The 23,718-nt window shown below is 45.9% G+C and overlaps 1 protein-coding gene across 1 annotated transcript in view; it reads left to right on the top strand.

Annotated features, from left to right (window-relative positions):
* Positions 1-732: 732 nt before the first annotated feature.
* The window catches only part of PLPP3 (phospholipid phosphatase 3), a 44,227-nt gene continuing 21,241 nt past the window's right edge, over positions 733-23,718 (top strand). Inside the window, exon 1 of the mRNA XM_071564951.1 lies at positions 733-1,432. Coding sequence (XP_071421052.1) covers positions 1,294-1,432 — 139 coding nt within the window. The 5' untranslated portion in view covers positions 733-1,293. The remainder of the gene's footprint in view (positions 1,433-23,718) is intronic.

The following is a 23,718-nucleotide window of genomic DNA, read 5'->3' as shown; positions in this document are numbered from 1 at the left end:
CTGTGAGCATCACCCCCCTGTCAGCTGGGGTTTCTGGGAAACATTTTGTTTACTTCCTTGGTGATTTTTAATTAGACCAAAGGAACGATTAACCAGCATAATAGTCCCTCACCCAACCCCCAGCTCTTTCGTTACACTCAGTTGAAGGTGGTGCTGCTACGGTTCAGTGGTGGTACCTGGCAGGGTGGCACAGCCAAACTGTCCTTCAGCCCTGAGCCCAGGGTGGCCCCGGTGGGATCTGCCAGGGTCTGTGGGTACCATACACACCGTGCCTGCTCCAAAAGGCCCTGTCTCAGCATATGGATCAGAGCTAGAGGGCAGGAAGAAAAAGCAGGAGAAAAAAATGTTTAAAGTTATTTGTTACAGATTTTCTGCCCTTCACACCGTTGCCACCTTTCAAGAGTCCTCCAGCGTTGGGTCGGCTGGTTGTTTTCCTTCCCCCCTGCACTCCTGTATGAACGCTAGAGGCTCCCTCCCTCCTTTCCTTCTTCTGGTCTGCGAGAAACTTTAGTTCCTAACTCCCTTTTTTTTTTTTTTAACTTCCCTCAGGAAAAAAATGTGGACTTAATTATCTATGTAAAATGTCAGATGCAGGAAAGGGGCTGTGCTTACTTGGATATCCCATCCGAGTCGAAGTGACTGATTTTTTTCGGCCCCCCCTCTTCTCCTTTTTTTTTTTCTTTTTCCTTTTTTTTTTTTCCTGAGGGCTGGAAAGGGCCTCGCGAAATAAAAGTGCAGACCCGAGCCGGTGGCTCCCAGAGCGGCCGGGGCGGGCGCGGCGGGAGCCCCCAGCGCAGCGCAGCGCAGCGCAGCGGAGCCCAGAGCGGAGCCCACCTGCCCCCGGGGCAGCATCGCCGGGCTTCTCACCCCGCATCTTCTGCCCCGCGGACTGAGACCTTGATATATACATATACATAACAAATATACACACTATTTTTTTTAATCCTTCCCCCCGGCTTCTTCTCCAGGACTTTTCCACCTCCTTGGGACACCCGCAAACTTACCCTCTCGCCCCTTTGCTGGTGGTTTTGGACTTGTTTTGGTTTTGTTTCACTGTTTGACCTTTTTTTCCCCCTTTGGAAGACCCGCCTGCCTTTCGCCTCCCGTGCCCCACCGGAGAGAGGCCGGGAGCGGCTCCGGCAGTGCGGGCAGCACCTCCCCGGCGCACGGCGTGCGAGCCCCGGCGGCGCGGCGCGGCTCGGCACGGCACGGCCCGGCTCGGAGCGGCTCTCTGCGGCCCGGCACGGCCCGGCTCGGCTCGGCACGGCTCGTCCCGGGCGCTCGCCCCCGATAATGCAGAGCTACAAGTACGATAAGGCGATCCCGCCGGAGAGCAAGAATGGGGGCAGCCCGGCGCTCAACAACAACCCGGCCAAGAGCAGCAGCAAGAAAGCCCTGCTCATCTGCCTCGACTGCCTCTGCCTCGTCATGGGTGAGCACCGGGGGACTACGCGCCCCTTCTCCCCGCTCCCGGCACCCCCAGCCCGCCCCCACACACACTCCGGGAAAAAGTTTTGGGAAAGTTTGGCGGCGGCGGGCGGGTAGAGCTCGGCCGTGCCCCGGCCGCGCTGCTTCCCAAACAAAAGCGGAGCGGGGCCGCCGGGAGAGCCGGGCCGGGGAGCGATCGGGGCAGCGGCCGGGCCGGACCGGGGGGCGCGCGGCCGAGGTCACCGCGGGGGACAGCCGGGTGTCCGCGAGGGGAGAGGGGCGCAGCACCCCCGCACCGCGGTCTGCTGGTTATTACCGACATTCTTTTATTTATGTGTCTCTCCCCACGCTGCCATGCCCGGGTGGGTGGGGGAGCAGCCCGGCCCGGCCGCCGGCGGTGCGCAGGGGGCACTGTGGGCTCGGGGATGCGCCCCGGGGGTCCCCCCGCGCCGGGCCCCGCAGCCCGGGGCAGGGTCGCACCTCGGTGGCGCCGGGGCTCCAGGTGGAGGCAGTGCTCTACGGCTGCTCCACCGCCCAGCACGGGGTGACTCGAGTTTTGGTTAATGAAAAATAGAAACTCTTGCAGCTCTGGTTACTGTGTGTCGCTTGGGTGTCAATTCACCAGGGCTTCTCTCTCCCTTCTCGCACTGGCGCGGGCATCTCGCTAAACTCCTTCCTTTAAAAGTTTGGAGTGTTCTCAGGCATCTCGCAGCACTGGCAGAGTTCTGGGTTTGCCTGCCCGCTATGGATTTGGAACTGCTATGGCTTTTGGAGATGGTATGGCATGGAAGGGAACTGTCAACAGTGTGTCTCCAAAAACTTTTTGCATTCCAAAGCGTGAACCCTTCCATTGTGGCTGCGATGCTGAATATTTAATTGACAGACACAGGCAGGGGAAATCAACTGGCTTCCAACAAAGAGATTAATAACACAACAGCACGTGAGTTTAATACTCCAGACACCACAGTCTTTAAAACAATTGTTTCTGCTTAGAGCCCATTTTTTAAAGACTGTCAGTTTGATTTAATTTTTATGTAGTTTATTGATCATCTGGTGTATATTACGAGGCACTAATACATTGAGAAGAGAGGCATGGTTTTCTCTTTATATTCCCACAAGAATAGCGGCCAGTGCAGAAAGCCTCATCTCCTTGGATCTGGAAAAAATAAAAATACTTGATATCCCGTATGTGAAACTAATATAAGTAGAAACATAACTAGCTTGACTTACCTCACTTATTTAAACAGAAGGTTGGATTCCTAGTAAAATAACTCCTAGGAGTCAGAACTTTTAAACTTTTATTCAAGCAAGTTTTCTTAACTTGAGGCATTCCTGGCATAAGTAGGTGCGATTTGAATGGGAAAAGGGTTTTGCTTCCCCTTCTCTAGTCTAAGGGTCCTACACGAAAAAGCAATTAGTTGACATATGTTATTCTACTTGTGATAGTTTGGGTAAACAGGACTTATCAAGCATCACTGGAAGGTATTGTTAGCAGGGAATAATGTGATACAGCAAAACTGTGATTGTTGCTTTGTTTCAGGTTACTACAGGTGGAAATCGGAAAGTAAACACAAGAGTTGACTTGTTAAGAGATTTTTGGGGGGGGGCGGGGTTTGTTGTTTTGTTGCTGGGGTTTTTTTTTAGAGTGAGGAGCATTTAAGAGCATGAATTTAACAGGAGAAGGAAAGTTTAGATCACTGGCAGGTGAAGAGCATGGGTGGGACGTGGTAAGGGAGGTGACTATGTGATGGATAGCCCATGATGTGTGTTTGGGGATGGGCTTTTCAAATACACCCAGACCAGTAGTATCAGACCTGCCGGTGGATGACTGGGCATGAATTACTGTGAAAGCAGCTGCCCCACTCACACGTTTGGCTTGCTCTTCTCTCTGCCTTTTGCTAGGGAAGGCTTTGAGCTTATAGTTTCCAAGCACTTGATTCCCATTTTCATCCTTTCTGGTTAAAAAACCAACCAAGCCCACCAAAAAACAACAAAAAACAACAAGAAAGAAAGAAAATAATCAAACAAACACTTGGAAAGTGGATAAAGTGACTTAGCTGAATCCTTCATGTAAGAGAAAGCTGGATAGATACAAGTTGATGGGTATTTACATGTTCAGTGAAGAAAAAAAAAAAAAGAGGAGTCCTCTGTAAGATCATGAGGACCATAATTGGGTGAGTAACTTCTTTTAAGGTGGAGGGACTCAGCAGGGGTCTTCTGCTGGTGCATATAGGCACAAGGGTGGCCTCCAGTGCAGTTAAAGTGAGTTATGCCTCTTGAGCAGCTGCCCAAAGGCATTCAGAGAATCAGGAAAACAGAAGGCTTTTTCTCATTTGAGGACCACTTGAAGAAATATTAAAACTAGTCATTTAATTTGCAGAAACCTTTGATGCTGCATTGGCTTCTACTGCAGGTGCTTCTGAAATCTGGGCCTGAATTGGTTTTCTCTGGGGGGAAAATGAAAAGAGCGAGCTATGGCTGAAATGTCTTTCAGAAATGACACACTCTCTGTGAGGCTGTATATGTGTACAAGCCCTTTGTTTACACACAAATTTAAACAAATTATCCAGAAGACAATTATCATAAACATCTGAGAAAGTCTGAATTAGTAAAGCAGAGCTATCAAGAGCTTCCTTCAACTTTAATTTGGTGAGAGTTGTTAGAAAGATCCACTTTTGTCTTTCATCTAAAAGTAGTACAATGGTTATCTTGATAATAAGTGCATAAGAGGAAGATTTGTATCTTCTTTTCCTTGGGGATCTTGGGGAGCAGAGTCATGGAGTCATTGGCAGAAGTGCATTGCTAGTGGAGTAGGTTGGATGAAGATCCACTGAACCAAACCCCGCATTTCTCCTGTGTTTCCAACTTGAATTGAGTTGGCAGGGAGCTGGATGCTATTGAATAACCGACCCCCTCCTCTAATGAGTGCACTTGGCACTCATAAATCCCTGATTTCTTACATGAACAAGAGGTTTCATCACCAACACTGTGAACTTCCCAGAAATTCCATGTCTGCACTTAACTCAGTAGAAGGGTCAGAAAAGAACTGAATGTGCATTTATTAGTAAAGCAGGTCATCCGAGGGGGGAAAATAACTTTCTCCATCTGCTTCCTCCTCTCGGGAGGGCTCTGTTTAGAGAATTGGAAGATGCTTCCTGAAATTGTTAGGGCCACAGGCGAGCTTGGTGATGTGGAAGAGTCCCTGCTGCCCTGTCCCTGTCACACTGGTCACTGGGACACATCTGAAAATGTGATTGAGGAGCTGGGCGGGTCTGAAACTGCCCCAGCTCAGCCGGTTGGTGTCTTCGCATTGTGGGGCTGTGGGGAACTCTCCAAGGAGCAAAACAAGAGGCGTGATGGGAGGACCTCACTCCACCTTCATCTGATCATCCTTAGCCCAATCGCAGCCTGTCCCTTTGCCAGCAGTTTCTGCCTGGAGCATAGAGTTGTTATGGAGGGGAATTGGGGTGACCTTGGCTGGGGCAGGCCCTGTGGGGCTTTCCCCAGTGCCATGGGGTTTTGCTGCCCAAAGGCAGCATTATATGGAGCTTCTGCAACCAGCCACCAATCTGGTGGGGAAAGCCTCCTGCCCTGACCCTTGACATGGGATGTTTTTGAGCCTGGCCCCACAGATGCAGCATCTAGGGTTAAATTTATTCCTCTCAGACCTGCCTTTTTCCCTTGGCAGGGACTCCCTGTGCTCAACAAACTCAGAGCAGCCACCTGTGCTCTGCTGACGGGGGCTAAGTCAAGCATTTAATCTCTGAAGAGGGGAAGACTGTCAGCAAGGGCAATAGGGCAGATGAGGGCCTTCAGTAGCTTATATTTGTGCAGCTTGCACAGGTAGAACGGCTTCCAAAAAGTCCTGCTTGTGCCATAAAATAGAGAGATTTCATCTGGCATACCTGCTTCTGAGGCTTGTGGAAATTGCCTTTATGGGAGCATATGTTTCAGGCTGGTGGGATGTAAACTGCACATAATTTACTGCCCTTCTTATTTGCTGCCTCTAATTTAATTTTCTCTCTTCTGTCAGTCCCAGTTAATCAGTACAATGCAAGTTTTACTGCCTTGGAGAGGTTACTGAAGCAACAGATGGATAGACCTCTTACAACCTTAATATCTCTTCAGCTTTCTCACAAATTTGACATGTGCTCTTCTGTAACAAGCTTGATGCTAAAATGAACTTTGAAAGTAAATATTTACACTAGCTGGACCTTGACATGTTTATGTAAGTGGGGATATAATCTTATAATTTGGGCTAACAGTTTAGATTACTCTTAACTTTCCCCTTCTGTGTAGAAAACTGTGTCATCTTCCAGCTTTCAGAAGCAAAAAGGATTTGAGCTCTGCCAGTGGCCCTGTCACTTCATCACAAAAATTGGTGCAAACAGGCCTGGGATTGTCATTTAAGTGTAAGCAGTGGGAGGAATTGAAGATGAGGGGTGAGGTTAGAGTTATTTGGATACTGTAAAGCTGGATTTGATGAGCTAAGCAACTTTGCTTTGTTGGGTTGGGGTTGTTTTTATTTTTAAGACTACCCTGCCGTGCAGCACTCACTTGTCACATAGGTAACGTCTTTCTATACACCTGAAGAAGCTGCTGAGCCAGCCGTTTCTTATTTTCAGCAAGAAACAAGACCTGACTTTACTAAACCAGCTGGACAGTCCCAAACCCTTGGTGTTGCCTTCTCCATGCTGTGTCTTCTCTCTGTTGGGGAGGACTGAGTCCATACCACATGCAAGAAGCTGTGTGGGTGGAGAATCGTCACTGTGTTTTGGGCATCCCTAGGTGGGGTTTGGTCATTAATGTTTATGTATCACTTAATACCTGTAGGATCTCTTGGTGGCCATGAGCTCCTTGCAAGGCAGCAGGGCTGGATGGTGTGGAAGTGCTTTGGCAAAGGCAGGTTGGCAGAAATGGTGTCTTGGCATGGGGTTGTACAGTTGGACTCCACCATAACTTGGGAGTAAAGGAGCTTTTTTTGAGCTTTGGAAAGCTTCTTATTAAAGCAACACTCAGCATATAAGTGTGATACCCATCTGTAGTTTTGTGCCTCTCCTGAAAGACCAAAGAAGCCAAAGATAACTGAAAGTATAGACAAGAGAGAAATACTTCAGAGGTGTTTAAAATCCACTTTCTTTGATTTGCTTTGTGAAAACCAAAAGAAAAAAAACAACCAACCAACCTATCAAAAGGAGATTAGTGACAATTATCCTTGAGGTGTTAATTGCAGAACAAGGAAATGCTGTACCTCTGGCAGACTGAGTCCTCAGGGGTATAAATGTGCCGGCTTTCCTGAGCTGATGGAATTTGGCGAGCCTGAAGATGTGTCTCCAGGAAAAGCAGAATTATGTGCAACTGCCTCATGGCCAGAAGTGCTTTGAATCCTCTGTACCTGCTGCTGAGACAGGCAGGAGATGGGATCACAATTACAGCAGATGACATTTTTTTAATTGTCTGTTTGTAGTGAGCACAGAAAATAATATAAACATCGCTCCCAGATCAAACGGATTATTTTTATACCCTTTAAATCTCAATTTAATATGCATGCCTTTCTTAGGCTGGTTTGGTCAGACTTTGTTTGTCTAGATACAGGCTGATGGTGTATCTCCAGATGCTTGTGCCTCTGTGTACCGCCCAAAAATGGTTTGCATACCACAGCTGGGGAACCCTCACATGGGAAACGTCTTGCAAACCAGAGCTTCTCTTCAACGCCTGCATGTGAGATACAGGAAAGGCGTTTGTATGTCTCCATCTCTGTCTAAAATGACTTAAAAGAAGGGGTGGGGGGAAAGCCTCAGCTCTGCTCTGTCGCTTGCTCTGGCAGAGCAGACTCCATCCTCTCTCTTTCATTCATACAATACTCCCACTTCATCCATGGTAATCCAGAAGGGACCGTTGTGGTCGCCCAGTCTGCCTGCGCCTCAAACAAGGGCTGCCTGTTAAAGGGAAAGGCAGCAGCCTTCAAACCTTCCTGTCCCAGCATCCAACCCCCCTATCCCAGCATCCACACAGCTGGCACTGGGAATAGTGGCTTCCCTGGGCATCCTGAGGGGCTGTGTCTTGGCAGGGGTGGGCAGCAGGGAAACCCCCTCCCCAGATGCAGCTTTCCCTCCTGCACAGCAGGATGACATTTGGGGTTTGGTATGAGTACTGTCATATATTTATTTTTCTTTTCTTCCTTTTTGTTCCATCTTAGGGCCTTGCCTTCTGCAGTTGTTCTGGGTTCTTTTGATAGATCAGGTTTCATATTTCAAACAAAAGCAAAGAGAAAAGGCTTAACATTGAGATTGATAAAACCCCAACAAAAGAGGTGAATTGAAGTAATACAGCACTTATTCTGTAACCATAATATCTAAAGTCAGTTTTCTGAATACACTTCTGTGGTTCCCCCCTTGCTCATGTCCTTCCTAATGGAGGTCCCACCTGTGCCCAGCCTTCCATCTGCCCTTGCAGATAGCTCAGCTGGGCAGGTCTTGCCAAAAGTTGGGAGGAGGGTGCCCTGTCTGTCACATCTCTTCATGGATCAGCTTGGCCCCTTTCTCAGAAGGGCATTTGTATCCCTTTCAAAGCCACCCCATCTCCATTTCACTCTCTTCCATGACATCTACCTTGGAGAGGCACTACCTGCTCCACAATTTGAGCAGGTGGAAAGCTCCTTCGTGTAGATCCGATGTCTGTGCCCGGGGTTGTGTTGGAGCAGCTGTTGGGAATTATGCTCAAGAATCCTTCTTGCCTTTTAGCTGCATGCAATGGCTTAGTTGCAACCGTGGTATCATGATCAGCAGAAGCTGCTCCTCAAGTTGGACCCGAGAAGGCAGAATGTCACAAAAAATGGGGAATTTGAAGTGTCTTCGTACAGCTTTTGATGCAAACAGTTGGAAAACTTGTCTTAAGTACGAGTTTGTTACCAAGAGAATGTATGAATGAGTTTGAAAATTGGATTTGTCCTAGAAGGTTTCTAAGTATCAGAAATTCTTATGGACTCCATCCTTTCAAGTCGGTCACGTAAGTGGGCTTGTTTTTCACATGCATTGGATGTTTTGAAGACAGAGGATTGAAAACAGACTCTGCATCAAGTAAATGTTACAAGCAGAACATGTAATTTAACTCCAGAACTTCTGATACTCTGAAAATGCCTGTGCTCTTTATGCTGTGTGTTCCTCTTCCAGCGTTGGATGTTCCTTGCCTGTAGGTTGCATCCATATATGAGCTTGTTTTATCTGAGCATGTGGTGCTCTCCATCAGAACTTGGCTGGGGCTGACAGCCAAAGCCCAGAGAATCTGCAGTTGTTCTGACAGTGATGGCGACACTGAGTCAGTGAAGACTTCATAATCCTCTAGTACTTTCCCATAGTTTTTCATCCCTTGCCCAGAGATACATGAAAGTGTGTTGATCATAGCAGAGAGAAGCTTGGGAGATGCCTCCAGCCTTTCTGATAAAACATACAGGTGGGTTTAGCCTATAATGCCTGGTAGACACAGCAAATTAAGGCTGGATTGGCATTGCTGGGCTCACCCAGACCTTGCCCTAAACACCAAAGGTAGCTGTGACATGGAGTGTTCTTCACTGGTTTGGGAGTTTGCTGGGGGCAGCTGTACCTCTTGGAGCCACATCACCTTTACTGGTTGGCAGAGCTGAGAACAGTGTGGTTCTTCCTTCTACAGCTTTAAACAGAAAAAGTGAAAGTTACTGGTTAGTGGTTTTGGGCAGCCATCCCTCCTGAAACAAATGATGCTTCCCCAGAGCTTTCACTTCTTCCAGGGGTGTCAGCTCAAAGGCAGCAAAGAGCTGCATGGCATTCCACAATTAGCTTTCACCTGGTTTTGCTGTAAATTAGTGAGAATGGCAGCCATTTTTGAAAGTTTTTCACAGCAGTGCCCCGTGTCTGATCATACATATCCTGGAGTCAGACTATTAATGACATTGCTGTTAATTCAGTATATGCTTACAGAAGCTGAGACATCAAGTCTCCAAGTGTCCAGCCACTGAATTTGAAAGCCAGTGTGCCAAATGGGGCCTGGGCTTCCCATCATCCTGCTGCTCAGCAGGTTATTTATGACCTCTGATTTAAGGTGGTGTGGTGGACCTTTGTTTAAGCCTGGCTGCAAGATTTATCCTGAGGCTGATTGGAGTGAGTAGCCAGCCCAGCCCTGGTTATCATTTCCACTGATGCTGACAGCAAGGTCTTTGCTCTGGTCTTTGTAGCAGCACAGCAGCCATGGCAATCAGTCCCATATCCCGAGCATTATGAGGGCTTCCAAGGCTTTTCTGCAAAGTCTACCACTCTTTAAAGGGTTAGTTTCCAAAGGGAAAGTTGAAAATAGCATGGCAAAATGCTGATAAGCAGGTCTGGTCAGTGACCACTGGGTACATTTATGTTCTGAGTGATGCTCACAGAGCAATTTTAGATGGCTGGTGAGCTGATGACAGGCAGCAAAACTCCTTTGAAGTTGATAGCTGTGAATCAGTTTGGTGTTAGCAGGTTTCTGAAGCAGCTCTTTGATCACTGATCAGATGGCCCTTGCTTTTTGGGGAACTGCTTCTCTCTTAGGCTGCTGGGTCGAAGTTCCAGAGGATTCTTGTGCCAGGATCTGAGCCCTGCTGCCCTTGGTCCTGCCCAGGCACGTCACAGGGAGGTTTGTGCCTCTGGGAGTTTCTAATCTAAGAAGTCTTGGAGCATGAAGGAGCATCACCTCTGTGCGTGGGCACAGTGCTGGAGCCTGGTGAGGGCACACTTTGAAGGCAGTGTTTCCAGTACAGATGCACCCAGGTGCCCAGTGGGGCTTTTGGAGCTACTGAGGAAACTCCAATTCTTTCCTGAATTCCTCACTGAAACTGCAAACTTCAGTGCTTCTGCCAGTCCTGCTGGGCCATCACCAGCCTCCCAAAGTGTCTTTTGAAATCAGATCCCCAGCGATGTACAACTGTGGAGGAGTCTGTGGCTGCCAGGGCTTGGGCTGAAGCGTGTCCCTAGGACATGTGTGCACCTGTCCTGGAGCTTCCCACCCTAATTCCTGTGAAAACTTCCCCAGGTGGCTCCATTCCAGTGCTTCTGTGTTGTGCAGAAAAGGGAAACAACCTTGGATTCAGCTGTAGCAGTGAGAGAAGGCTTGTCCTTTCCCAAAAAGAGTTTTTCAGGTAAAGGATATGGAGGAAAAGGTGCACTAAGGCATCTGCCAGTTGAGAATACATAAACAAAAATGGGTAATTCTCAAAGGAAGAGCTTGGAGGGGGCTTTATCCTACTCATACTTGCCAGGCTAAGAAGAAACTCCCTTTGTTGCCTGACCACAAGAGGATGTGCTTTCAGTAGAGGCCTCAAGGGAGGTTTTGTAGTTTTTCCTTTTTCTTCTTAATTCTTAAAAAATTGGCAGCATCAGTTACTGTCTCCTCAAATAATTTCATTTTCCCCCCCATAATCTAGGCCAGTTATTTTTCCACCCAGCACTCCTTGTTTCTTGACCATCCCTGCAGCTTTAGCATGCAGCTGTCATTCTGCTGCAGCTCTCACAAAGCAGCTGAAAACCAAGGTAACAGCAACATTTTGAGTGAAGGGGATGAAATGTGGGATAGGTTCAGCGTATTTCTTTGTCATTGTTGGAGTCCTATTCAGACTGGAAATGAATAGGAGCCTGATTAGCATGTGGAAGCATTTCTAAAGCATTGGGCTGTGAGAGTTGGGTGGTTTTGGGTTTTTTTTTTCCTTAAAGGAGAAGTTTTGTGGCATTTATTTTTCTGACTGAGATGGTATGAATCTTTGTCAAATGCAAAACCCATGAAAAAGCCAGATGCATTTTGGAGAAAGCCTGTTTTGATAAATGGCCATGTACATGGGCACAAAGGGGCTTTCCAGTGTGTAAAACTCTCAGAGCTACTGCAGAATCTGGGTATGCAGCATGTTTGAAACAGTCAGACAAGTGGGATGGAGTTTGGAATACATCTGGATTGTGGATATAACAACACCGACTTTGCTTTTGCTCTCACTGAAATGATCTGCAACAAGTGGATATTGGGTCAAGAGTCTGAAAATCCACCTGCTTAAACTCTCAGCATTTTGCTTTCACAGAGAAGGATGTAACTCTGAAGTCAAGTAAAAAGCTAACTGCCAGTGAAAAGCAACTTCCACTCCATCAAACTGCTTCAGGTCCTGGTCCTCAGGCTGTTTTTGGAGGAAATGCTTGACTTGCCCTTTGGTGTCCGGATCAGGTGCTGGGCTGATATTCCCATTACACTCCCTTGCTGCAAGATCTGCTGTTTTTCTCTGAGTGGTAACTGAGAAGGTTGTCCTGGTGCTGTTTGTGGTTCTGTGCCTGGTAATACCATATCTCCTGCCTTTTGTGGGAATGCAGGATTTTGGGGTGCTTGCAAGTCCCAAGGAAGAGAGGCTGCATGCCAGAGGCTGTATGAATGTAGCACACTTGTGCCCTGAGCTTGCACAGAGTGGGGCAGTGCAAGAAAATGCATTTAATTTCTCTGTACAGTGAGTGATGGACTTGAGGTCTATCTTGAGGACCACAGTGAATGACAGATTTGAGGTTGCATGGAAAGCTCATGGCAGTACTTGGAGTCAAACCCTCTTGGCTATGCATGTATTGTTCAGACCCTGTGCCTGGGTTTCTTTGATGTCTTGTCTAGTTTTCTTTCAATTGTTCCAGTTTAAGAAAGAAAAAACAATCAGCTCAGTGGTGTGCCTTAATGTCATAGAATCCTAGAATGGTTTGGGTCCGAAGAGACCTTAAAGCTCATCTCATTCCAAACCCCCTGCCATGGGCAGTGACACCTTCCACTAGATCAGGTCGCTCCAAGCCCCATCCAACCTGGCCTTGAATAATTCCAGGGATGGAGCATCCACAGCTTCTCTGGGCAACCTGTTCCAGGGCCTCACCACCCTCTGAGTAATGTCAGCTATTGAAGGCTGATTAAAGCTATTGTTTAATTAAGGAGAACTTAGCTCTTCTGCTCACAATTCATGATTAAAGGATCGTTTGAAGTAATCCTGCAATACTTTTCCTTCCCTCCCCTTCTCTCCTTTATCGTGAAGAAAGTTCCTAGAGCTGTACGTGCCCCAGTGCCGAGGGTTTGAGCGCTATTACGGGACCGCAAACCTGCTGGCAAATCTGGCTGCTGCCAAAGGCATCTGAACATTAAAAAGCCCTGCAGAGGGGTGGAAGGGAGTTCAATCTCAGGATACGCTGATTTGGAAAGGGAATCCAAACAAAGAGGCTTTTCAGCAGAGGCTGAGGCTTGGCTTCTCTCAAGGGCAGTTTGGGCTTGGGGAAGCATCCGGGAGGCGGCGAGTGAAGCAGGAGTCCATGAGCTGGATGCCGCGCGGTGTAAGGTTTCCCAGCACAGCGTGGTTTTGTGTTACAGGCTGGGGAACTGGCTGTAAGCTCTCCTCTCCTTTTTTAATTCTTTTTTTCTTTCCCTCCTTTTATTTCTGTTGAAAACAAAGGAGAGGTTTAGGCTCTTTTATTTTTTTTTCCCTTTGTTTTTTTAATAAAGGTTCCCATCCCCTGCAGGTTTGGAGATGTCTCTCGCTGTTGATGCTGGAGGGAGACCCGTTGGTGACTCTGACCTGGAGGAACCCTTTGCTGGGTCCCGTGCTGGCCTTACAGGGATGTGTTATTTTGCTCAGAAAGCTCAGCCTTCTCACGGGCTCACCGAGGGCCCTCTGGCAGAAACCAGTGTTCCTGAGGGGACAGACACCTTGTAAAGGAGTTTGGCTCAGATAAGAAGTGAAATGAAGTAGATTCTGGGGCACCTTCTTCACAACAGGAGGGATGCAAAGCAGGGAGTGTGTCTGCCAGGCCCTCTGTTCCCATGGCAGCCCTGACCCTTGCTGTGACACCTCTGGTGCCACAACGTTCCCAAGAAGTGCCAGGAAGAGCCAAGCAGGGAGGAGGTGCTACCAACCATCCCAACCAACCAGTTGGATTTTTTTTTTATAGGCGCCAGATGGTTTTAATAGAGGAAAGCTGAACTTCTTATGACCCTTCCCCACAGACGTTGTTTGTTGTTTTGTAATTGCGGCCAGGACAAAACCCTGTCCCAGAACCTGCAGTGAGTGGAGAGTTTGGTGCCTGGTGCCTTCTCCCACCCCACCATAAGCCTTCCCACTCCCCCCATACTCCTCTGCCTGCCCTGCCTCCACGTGATCTGAGGGAAGCTGCTGGGCATGGAAAACTTGAGGCTTTCCACCGATCCCTGGCTAAAGAGATTAGCAAGAGTACAAATTGGAAGAAACCGAAACATCTAAAAGCAAAGTGCAAGGAAGCAATAAAATGTCAGGCCGTGTTTTCCCTTCTAGTTGATTAAAAATTCTCCTGATAAGCAAGAAAGCTTTCATGGCTGGACAAGACCTGTATTGTGTCAAATGCAGTGAAAGGTTTATTAGAAGGATAAAGTGGTGTGTAGCCCTCCTGGAATTGTTATCCACCAGGCCCGAACAGCTTTTAATATCATCTGGGAGCAAGAAGTATGACAGAGAAATTGCTTCTCCTATGGAGAGAGGAAGATGCATGGAAAGAAGGGTGTTTGAAGGGGACAGTGGGAGACATGGGTGTCTGTGTGCTGGATCACTGTCAGAAAGGTTAACACAGAAATCTGGTGTTGGGGGAAGTTGTATGACAAAGGTAAAGGAAGAAGAACAACAGCCACCAAATTACTGCTAATGAGGGTCTCTGTGTACTATACCTGGATCTATAACACATCCAGCCCTGTGGCTGAGTGCGTAGCTGTCCTGTGGCTGTGATCATTTCTGTAAATTCTCTTTTGCTGCCCCTGTATACAGCCTTGTTTCTGCCCTGGAGCATCAAATTTCTAGTAAATCTAAAATCGTGTCCCTCTCATGTGCCATTCATTTCATGGTGGTTTAGGGACAACAGGCCACTGGAATGTTGCAGACTGAGGGAAGGAGAAGTTCAGTGGACTCACCTTGACTTTTGGAAAGTTGAAAGTCAAGCAGAAGAAGGAAATGAAGACTGGATCTCCTCCTCTCCGTGGGAAAAACATCAGCATTGGAAACCAGTGTGCTTGGAGGTCTGCTCCAAGTCAGTGCCAAGATGCTCCACTGGGCTCATGAGTTCCCTGTAGCCTGAGAAATCTTCTTGGGATGAAATACAAGACAAGAATGACAAAGCAAGAAAACAAAAGGCTCACTTCCATACTGTTGTGTTTGACTTCCCAAGGTTTTAATTGCCAAGGGCTGCATTGGGAGCCAGCTGGCTGCAAAGGGATGCAGATCTCCAGTAAGAGAGGCAAAGAGATGCAGATTTCAAGTAAGAGAAGAAAGGCATTTTTATTTTTTATATCTTTTGTTAGAGGAACTAATAACTGTTATGTCTTTCTGCAGGAGTTGCAATTTTGTGTATGTTTCCCCCTCCAAAAATGAATGATCATTTTTAGGTACCTGTTTCCTCAACTCCTCCAGCTGCTGTTAAAGCTCCTGCTGTTACTGTTTTACTGCCTGTAGGAGTAAGCGGGTGCAAACAGCAGGAAAGGCAAGTATGGAGTACAAATTATACCTCAGTTTTAGAATTTTCTCCTTCGAGCAGAAAACTATGCTTTGTACAAAGGGAAAATACAGTAGGTGGTTTCACTTGCAAGCCCTTGGCCAATGCACCAAGAGATGAACCTTTCCCTGCAGATATAGTATGCAGAGACAGCAGGATCAGGCCCACTGGTGTGTGGCCTGGGAACAGGCTGGACAATCCCAATTTTGCTGCCAAGCTCGCATTTTTTGTATGATAACTTGAAGAGAGTCAAAGAAGGCCAGGTTAAAAAAATAATAACAATAAAGCATGGGATATTTAGCATGTCAGTTGTATAAATCCTGACATTAGCTACCTGTGAATCATCCAGCAGCACGTTAATTGGTACCCCTCCGTAGATGAGGATTTGGCATCAGGTCTGCATGTAATTACAAGCCACACACAGAAGGACACAGGCAGCTCATGAACTCCTGCCAAACTCCAGCTCCGCTTCTGTGGCTTTTGAAGTCCACTGGTCTTTCAGCGTTTTGTATAGTAAGCACTGAAAGGCATCAAATCACTCCTTTGACAGTGTTTAGAAAGGGTTGGTTTGTTGAATAACCGAGTCCCTCCAAACTCCCATCTGAGAACTGGAGCATCTATAGGCTCCTTTCTCAGCAGAGCAGTAAATAGGCTGGGAATAGAGGACACCCCTGACGAGCTGCTGAGCTCCTGCCTTGCTGACAAGAGCCAGCAGGCTCCGGTTGCCGTGATGGGCTGCAAGAAAAGAAACTATTTCCACTTAAAAACACTTCAAAACAATCCCACCAATATGATGAGCTTTCCCCCCCCAAGCCTCAATGTTTCTAACTGAGGCTGTGTAAAGTGGGGTGCAGTGTGTCCTCTGGGTCTACAGTTGCATTGGTGTTCTGAGGGAGGTCTTGAAAGGGTTTTTGAAGGGTTTCTGCCCCGTTGGGAGGGCAGGTTTTCATGAGGCTGGATTTGGAAGGTCGTGGTGCTTTTTAATGGACGCTTTGTTGCTGGGATCGGATTTGAGCCTGAGCCCTTCTCCTCTTTTCATGTCTGAGGTGACAAAAGGAGTAGTTGTTCAGATAAAAACAATTTCCATGAAAACCTGGGATTTTCAGGCAAACATACCAGAAGGGTTTCATGGCAGTACCATGGTGAAGAGGAATAATGCAGCTTGGCACGAAGCCCTGCCAAAAAAAAAAAAAAAAAAAAAAAAGGTGGGGGAGGAAACAGAAGAGCCTTTGTCAAAATTAACTGCAATAAAGAAAAAGAGACTGCTATTCCCTTGGGCTTCTTTAACCTTTTTTCCTCAATTTATTCACACGTTCCTTGACAGCAGGGCACAGCATTGTTACAAGAGGCTGGAAAGGGAAATTGGGAGTTATCCATTTTTGATTTTAAAAGGCACGGTACATGTTGTGTCCCTTGAGTCTGTGTGAATAGAGGCTTGGCCATTGCCTGTGCCATTCAGATGTGGCCCAATTTATACTGTCCCTCAAGGAAATGGGGCTATGAAATGCCACCTGGCTGCAAAATGCAGCCACCATAGGGAGGTGCATGGGAAAGGGGCTGGGGTGACCCTGCGTGTGACAAGGTGGATGTGCCCACCGTGGCTGGCCCTGTGCTTGCAGAACAGGGTGGTGAAATTTTCAGTGTTGCTATTACACTGCTGTATCACCTGGATTTGCAGAGTTTTCAGTTTCTTAGAGGGACAAAAGCACCCAGAACTCCCAGGATGGTGTGCACCATGGAACTATGCTGTCCCCAAAAAGTCTCTTTGGCTTTCAGGGACATGAATAATTCCTAGGGTGGCATCCAGGGGCAGATGGGGTCAGCATAAGTAAGTCCCTGTGAACATCACAGAGTGGACATCTCTGTCACTGCAGGTGATGTCGTGCCTGAAGTATCCCATTCCCAGCTGTTTTCCACTGGAGAAACTCAGATTTCTGTGGACAGCGAGCTGGCAGCATGAACAAGGCAGCAGGCTCTGCCTTCCCCTGCAAAATTTCCCTTCCTTGTAATACAAAACTATTTTAATTTAGGAGCATGATTTTTGGGGTTTGTTTGTTTGTTTGTTTGTTTGTTTGTTTTACCTGCCTACCAAGTGCAATCTCAGTTATATCATGTATTGCTATATGTTAGGATGTCACTTTGTGTAGCAACTGCAATCAAAATAAAGAGTAGCCAGAGAAGTGATAATATTATTCTTTTTTAACCTATTGGTGAATAGGTAAAGCCTTACTGAGCTCTGCTCTTGTGACCAATGAGATCAAACCCCCATCACTGTAAGGACCTTTGGATCATTTCACCCACCCTCACATCTCTTTGCCTTTCAGCACTACATGCCGTGCACTATATCCTGGAAACTCCACCAAATCACAGCTACTGAGGGGGAAAAGTTTCATTTCCAGTTAATCAAGGGAGTTGTGTAATACCATTTTCTCCTGGGGACCTTCCAGAAAAGAGAAAGGAGCAGAGGGAGGGGAGGGAAAGGGGAGTATTACATAAAGCAAGTATATTAAGAGGAAATAAATTATGAATTAAAAGTGATTAGTGAACTTTTAAGGAAGAGGTCAGAAGTGCTTTTTGGAATACAAACTTTTTAAGCTTCCAGTGCTTGTATTGGGTTACAGAGTTATAACCCGGCCTTATTTGTGCAGGTGGCTGCTGCTTCACATCTGAAGAGGGGTTTTGCATTCACAATAGGTACATTGACAGAACTGGGTCAAAAAGCTACTGGTGGCAGGCATCAGTGCTGTGGCCAGGGGCTCTGCTGCCTCCTGCACAGGGGCACTTACTCCCAAAAACGTGCTTAAATACAGTGGCAGTGCCTGGCTGGGATGCTCAGGAAGGAGGAGAGGAAGCTTGAGAAGTTCAGCAGATGGATTTTTGTTTTAGAGACTTGATGTTGACCAGGTTAACTGGCTTTATTTTTACTTCAAATGCTTTGTGCCTTTATTGATTTTAAAATAACTGAGAGAATTTTGCCAACTGCATCACATTGGCTTCACTTTTATAAGTTCTTCTTATGGTTCAGGGTAGCTGTGCAAAAAGAAGGAGCCAGGGCTTGTATATAGGGGTGTTTGGGAGCAGTAAGCTGGGATAAGGAATCTTTGCTTAATATTTTATGTGTTAAAACAACACCTACAGCTCATAAAACTTTCCTCTTAAATAGATGTTCGTGGAGTGGTTGGATAGGGCCCTGAGCAACCAGATCTAGTGGGTCACATCCCTGCCCATGACAGGGGGTTGCATCTGGGTAATCTTTAAGGTTCTTTCCAAACCAAACCTTTTTATCATTCTATGAATCTGTCTGAGTTGAAAGCAGAGTTGTTATTACATGGGGAAATATTAGGGTTTGTGTAGCAAATGTGTGCCAGTGGGTGAAGGGAGAAGACATTCTGCTCATCCTTCCATTGGTTTGGCAGAAAGCTCTTAGATTTCCCCCAAAGAAACAGGGTGTTGAGTTTTGCTGGGGCTGGGCAGTGGTCCGAGCCCTTCCTCGAAGGCTGAGCCCAGAGCAGTGATGGTGAGGCTCGTTCCAAACCCCACTGACCAGCAGAGTAAACCCTGTTCGCTCCGTTTGTAATCGGAAACATAATAGTCCCCTCAGTGTATTTTTCACACGATCTGTTTGCCCTCAGTATTGCAGAGTTCACAGGCACTTTTTTTTTTAATTTTATTTTTTCTCCTCTATTCAAACTGGGTCATCTTAGGTCAGACTTGTTATATCTGTGAGACTTCCGAAGCTCATGGATGTGTAGAGGTACCTCAAAAGATGCTGACACATTGGGGTTTTCATGGTGTACTGCATTTTATTCCTTGCTGTAGACAATGTGAAATGATGGCTTTGTTTCCATCATGTTTGGCTGGAGTGGGCTCAGGGTTCCTGTTGGTAATATCTTTTATATTCACCCTCTCCAAATTTGCTGGTTGGCCAGTCTGGTTTAAATCTCTTTTAACCCACAACAGCAGACTTTTATATGCATCTATATATTGTGGCTTGGATAAGACCTTTTGTTCCTATTAATGCATTTTTTGGTATTAAAAATATATGTGCACTTTAATTTAGAGCTCTTTTAATACACCAGCTCATGCCAAACTCCCATGAGGAATAGCTTAACACCCTTTGTAGAATTCCCTTCTCTTTCTTCTGTTGTATGTGGTCACTACCTCTGTAGCTTGGGGTCCTCAGTGTTATAGGATTGTCCATATAGAAATTAAATATTCTTGGCTTTCTTCTTGTTTGCTAGTGCACTAGCAGGGATGAGAAGGTGTTTTGCCCAGTGCTTCTGAATAACCAGTTCTTACTAAACAAACAAAAAATCCCCAAAAGTAAGAACCCAGAATTATCATCTACGTAAAAATGAATCTCTGTCTGCCCACTAGGAAATCTTCTGGACTCTGTAGCATCTGGTGGACCTAAAAATGGTGGTGTTTACATTGAAGTTCCTATGATTTGGCTGAAATATAACTAATAATAATCAAAATAATAAAGTGGGCAGAAATGTCACACTCTTGATAGGAAGAACATCAGACAGATTGACATAGATAGGAGCAAATGTTCATGTGAGTGCCTTGAAAGAACTTACAGCAAATAGGAAATGAACTAATAACTTGTTGCGCTTTTTTTGGTGGTAATCAACTCGTTGTGTCCAAGACCTTTCTGAACAGGTCAAATCAGCAAAATGCAATGTATTTCAATCCTTGTTTACAGGTTCTTTAGTACTCTAAAGCAGGTACCTGCTTTACTGTAAAGTCTAGGGTTTGTTTGTGTGGAGAATTTTGTATCCTCATGTGTCGGTGTAGCTGAGAGTAGTGGAACTGTAATAGAGTTGAATGGGAATCTGTTTTGCAAACAGAGATGTTAGATGTGTATCCAAAATAGAGGCAGATGCACAGAGCAATCTTCTGGACTGCTGGAACCAAGGTGAAGAACAATTAAGACTGTGCATGTAATAAAAGAGCAGAGCTGATGATTAGCCTAGCTAGTCCCAGTTGCTCTAGTGAGTATATGGGTCTCAGGTATATAGATTCAGTAAATAAACATTGGGATGGAGGTGCATCACTGATGACTTTAAGACCTTTAAGAAACCCAACAGAATGGTTCGATCCAGTCTGCAGTAAGATCCTTCTTTTGGCTGCACTGGGCTGTGGGTCTGGTCCCTTCAGGTTGTCACTTGACAAAGCTCTTACCATTCCTTTAGATACTCCCAGTGCTGGTGCAGAAATGGGCTCTGTCTTGATTGACATCAATATGCCTGATATGGTAGAAATGTGGAAATACTTGTATTCTTTGGGTTGTTAAATTTTATTTGTGTGTATATATATATATATGTACACACACACACACACACACACACACACACACACACACACACACGTTCATACAATGTACATTAACTCCAAGAGCTGTTCTCTCTTGCACCAGTTGCCAAGGCTGGTCTTGCAGTGCTGCAATTCTATTCTAAAAGTTGTGGAAGCCAACTTTTAAAGCCCCAATAAAAGCCTACCGTAGGCTAATCTAGTTTTTATGCATTTTAAAATATGTACAAATATTGTAAACCAAATAAGGTTTACATGTACCCAAGATCAGCCACTAAGTACTGCAAATAGAAAGTTTGTCTCTTGTAGCTACCCAAATATTTACAGAGTGTGATTTGAATGAGGAATTAGATACCCCACTCAGCCCTGCCAAATTATTTAATGGTCTTTTTCACTTATTAAGCTGGATGTCTAATCTACTGAAATCTTAAGGACACCCAGGGCCTGGACACTGGCAGGCAAACGCATCATAGAATGCTTGTGAGAAATTACCATTGCTTTGTTGAGATAGCCAGCACCATCCCACTGACCTGCAGGGTTGAAAGAAGAAAGATTTAATGGAAGGAAAAAAGCCAGCCTCCATCAAAACCAAACATTTAGAAAGAAAAAGGTAGTGATGGTGTTTAATTTGGTGCAAAGGTGAAGGCTGGGCTGGGCAGATGAGAGCGCAATGGGTGGGTCACTGCAGAAATGCCTCTTGCCTTCCTTCCGCTCCCTCTGCTTTTTGATGAGTGGCCAATGAAAGCTTATCCCCTTTTTAAAATTTTTTCCCCATTAAATCTGCACAAGCGTTAACTTTTCAAAGACTCTGGGATTCAAAGTGCTGTACCCAACACAGAGCCCTTTTTTCTCCTGCCTTTGATTTTATGCACATTTCAGGCTGGCCAGAGAGTACATGGGGGTTTTGTTTAGGCTTGGTGGTGGGGTTTTAGCTTTCAGGCTGCCAGCCTGCCCAGGATTATTGCCTATTAGTTGCCTCTTAATAAAGGTGCTGACCAGAGAATGGAAATCTAGCACCAAGGAAAAAATATTGCTAACTTGGTTTGCTTTATTAAATGGAAAGACAAATTTAAACTCTGCTCTGAAATACTTTAGTTTAGGACACCAGCGGTTTGAGGTCACCAAGTCACTTGGACTTCCTCCCAACAAAAGCAACATCATTTTTCAATGTCCAGCCCCAGAGCATCCTGCAGTGCCTCACACAATTCTTGGGTGTCCACACCTGCTCTGTGATACTTGAGGCAGGGCTGAGCCTGTTTGGATGGGGCAGGATCAGTCCCTGAGAGATTTCTGTTATGCTCACGGTTTGGAGGTGTGTTTGATCTCTTACAGCATAGTAGGATAAAAGCTTGTGGTTGGGATTTCCTTGTTCTTTTATTAAAGTAAAAAATTCCCTTTGTATAAGGAAAAAAAACTTTTCATTTTGTGAAGGATGTTGAGTTCAGAAGGTAATTTCAGCTCCATTTAGCTTTTTTTTTTTTTTTTGCATTGAAGTAAGCAAATCCCTTGGTTCCTGTGTCTGTGAGATGGGGATAGCAGCCTTTCCCTGGCTGCACAGTCCTATATGGATGTGCCAGTGTTACCTCCACGCTTTAGGACACGGTCCACAAACTGCTGTGTCATTTCTCAGTGTGAAGATACCATAAGAAGGATGTGATGCCCCTCTATATTGTTCATAAAGATTTTGCAGTAGGTCTCTACGCATAGGTGAGTTGTAGCCACAGAGAGAATGACCAGATAGGACCATTTTTGAAAACTCACTATCCCAAAATCAGTGTAAATTTTTGCCTGCCCTGTCCTTCTGTTGCTCACTTCAGTGCAAGTTGCCATTTGTTCCCATTTTCTGAAATGCAGCTCTTGTATTCTCAACAGTTTAGTATTGTGTGGAGGGATGGGAAGTGGTGGAGATTGAAGACGCAGCACCTTTATGGGATTTGGTTGTTGAATCTGTAGATCCAAAGCACTGCAGCCAGGGATGCACATTCTGAATTTCTTATTAAAATGATGACTCAGAGAGGCAGACTGAGGCAGAAGAGGTGATGGGGTCAGATGTTTCACCCTCACAGTACAACCCTACACTCCTTGCCTTCCATTCCCATGGTGTGTGGGCTGTAGCCCCACTTCTGGATACCTTTGCCTCCGGCAGATCTCCTCGTGTGAATAATGTCTCTGTGGTGTTTTGCTGAGGGATCCCAAAGGCATCTCTCTCTGCATTTAATTTTCTCTCTTCTTCCAGACTTCCCTCTGTAGTGTTTTTTCTGCAAAACCCATACTCTGGCTGCCTTTTGGCACTGCTACAGGTTTCTTTGTGCTGGAACCCCCTTGCCAAGAATAATGTGGGTGGTGACCTTGTCTCTTAGACAACCCGTCCTCAAAGAAATAACCTTGTGGAAGAAGAGTCATCTTGAGCATGATTTGCTGTTTGCCATGGGCTGGGGTCTCCTCTTCCTTGGGTGAAAGAGCAGCCTCTCACCCAACCCTCAAAGTCAAAGGCATGTTATGTCTTCTAAGTAATACCAGTTCAGCTATGGAGAGTGTGTTTATGTTTCTCATGTTAAAAAAACGGAAAGGAGAAAAAAAAAAGGGAATCTGAGGTTACTGTTTTGCTGGAAAAATATCAAGACTTGATTGGCAATATCCCACTAAACCACAAGTTTGTAGGAGAGAAAACAAACCCATTGGATTTTCTAAACTATGCCTATGTGCTTTATGAAAATGTGTCCCATATAGGTCACTTATGCTCTTATTATAGCTGTGGCAAGTGTACACTTAATTGAATCGTGGAAATACTACCCCATGCTGCTCAATGAATGAAGGGAAAACAAATCTTTATTATTCCTGGGTTCACATAATATATAGGAACACTATTGTCTTTTTTTTTTTAATTTTTTTTCTTCTTAAAGCCAGTTTTAGCTTTCAGATGTATTTTATTGTCTGTGGGAACATGTGTTTTACAGACCTGTCATGTGAAAGCTATTAACAAGAGGAACTGGAGGAATAACAATAAGCCACGTAACCGTGGCATGTCTACTGCCCGAGTTCAACTGTTACGCCGCCGCTCCAAGCGCATGTGAAATCTGATCGCGCCGAGCGACGTTAGCGCTTCTCCTGCCATTTTTCATTGGGAAACTTAAGGATTTTTTAAGTGGCCTATTAATATGGGATTGCTGGCATCAGAGGTGTGTTTTGGGGCCAAGCTGGCCAGGCATCAAAACGGTTAAATAGTGGAATGAAGATCATCTGGATTCACACGAGATGTCCGATTTTATTTACCAAATCTGAGCTGGGCAGCCAGTTCTGAAACTGTTCCTCCCTGGTTTACACATGTGGTGGAAACTGTTCTGCCTTGCCAAGCACCACGGGGCCCAGAACTTGCAATTAACCCACTTCCAGAGCTTTTAGAGAGGATCTGAAAGAAGCCCTGAGTAGTGGCCTTGACCACTATTGACTACCTGGAGAGGTT

Source organism: Pithys albifrons, chromosome 10 (assembly GCF_047495875.1).
Source record: "Pithys albifrons albifrons isolate INPA30051 chromosome 10, PitAlb_v1, whole genome shotgun sequence".
Taxonomy (NCBI): Eukaryota; Metazoa; Chordata; class Aves; order Passeriformes; family Thamnophilidae; genus Pithys; species Pithys albifrons.
Note: the sequence above shows the minus strand (reverse complement) of the source record. Positions and strands in the feature narration are given on the sequence as shown.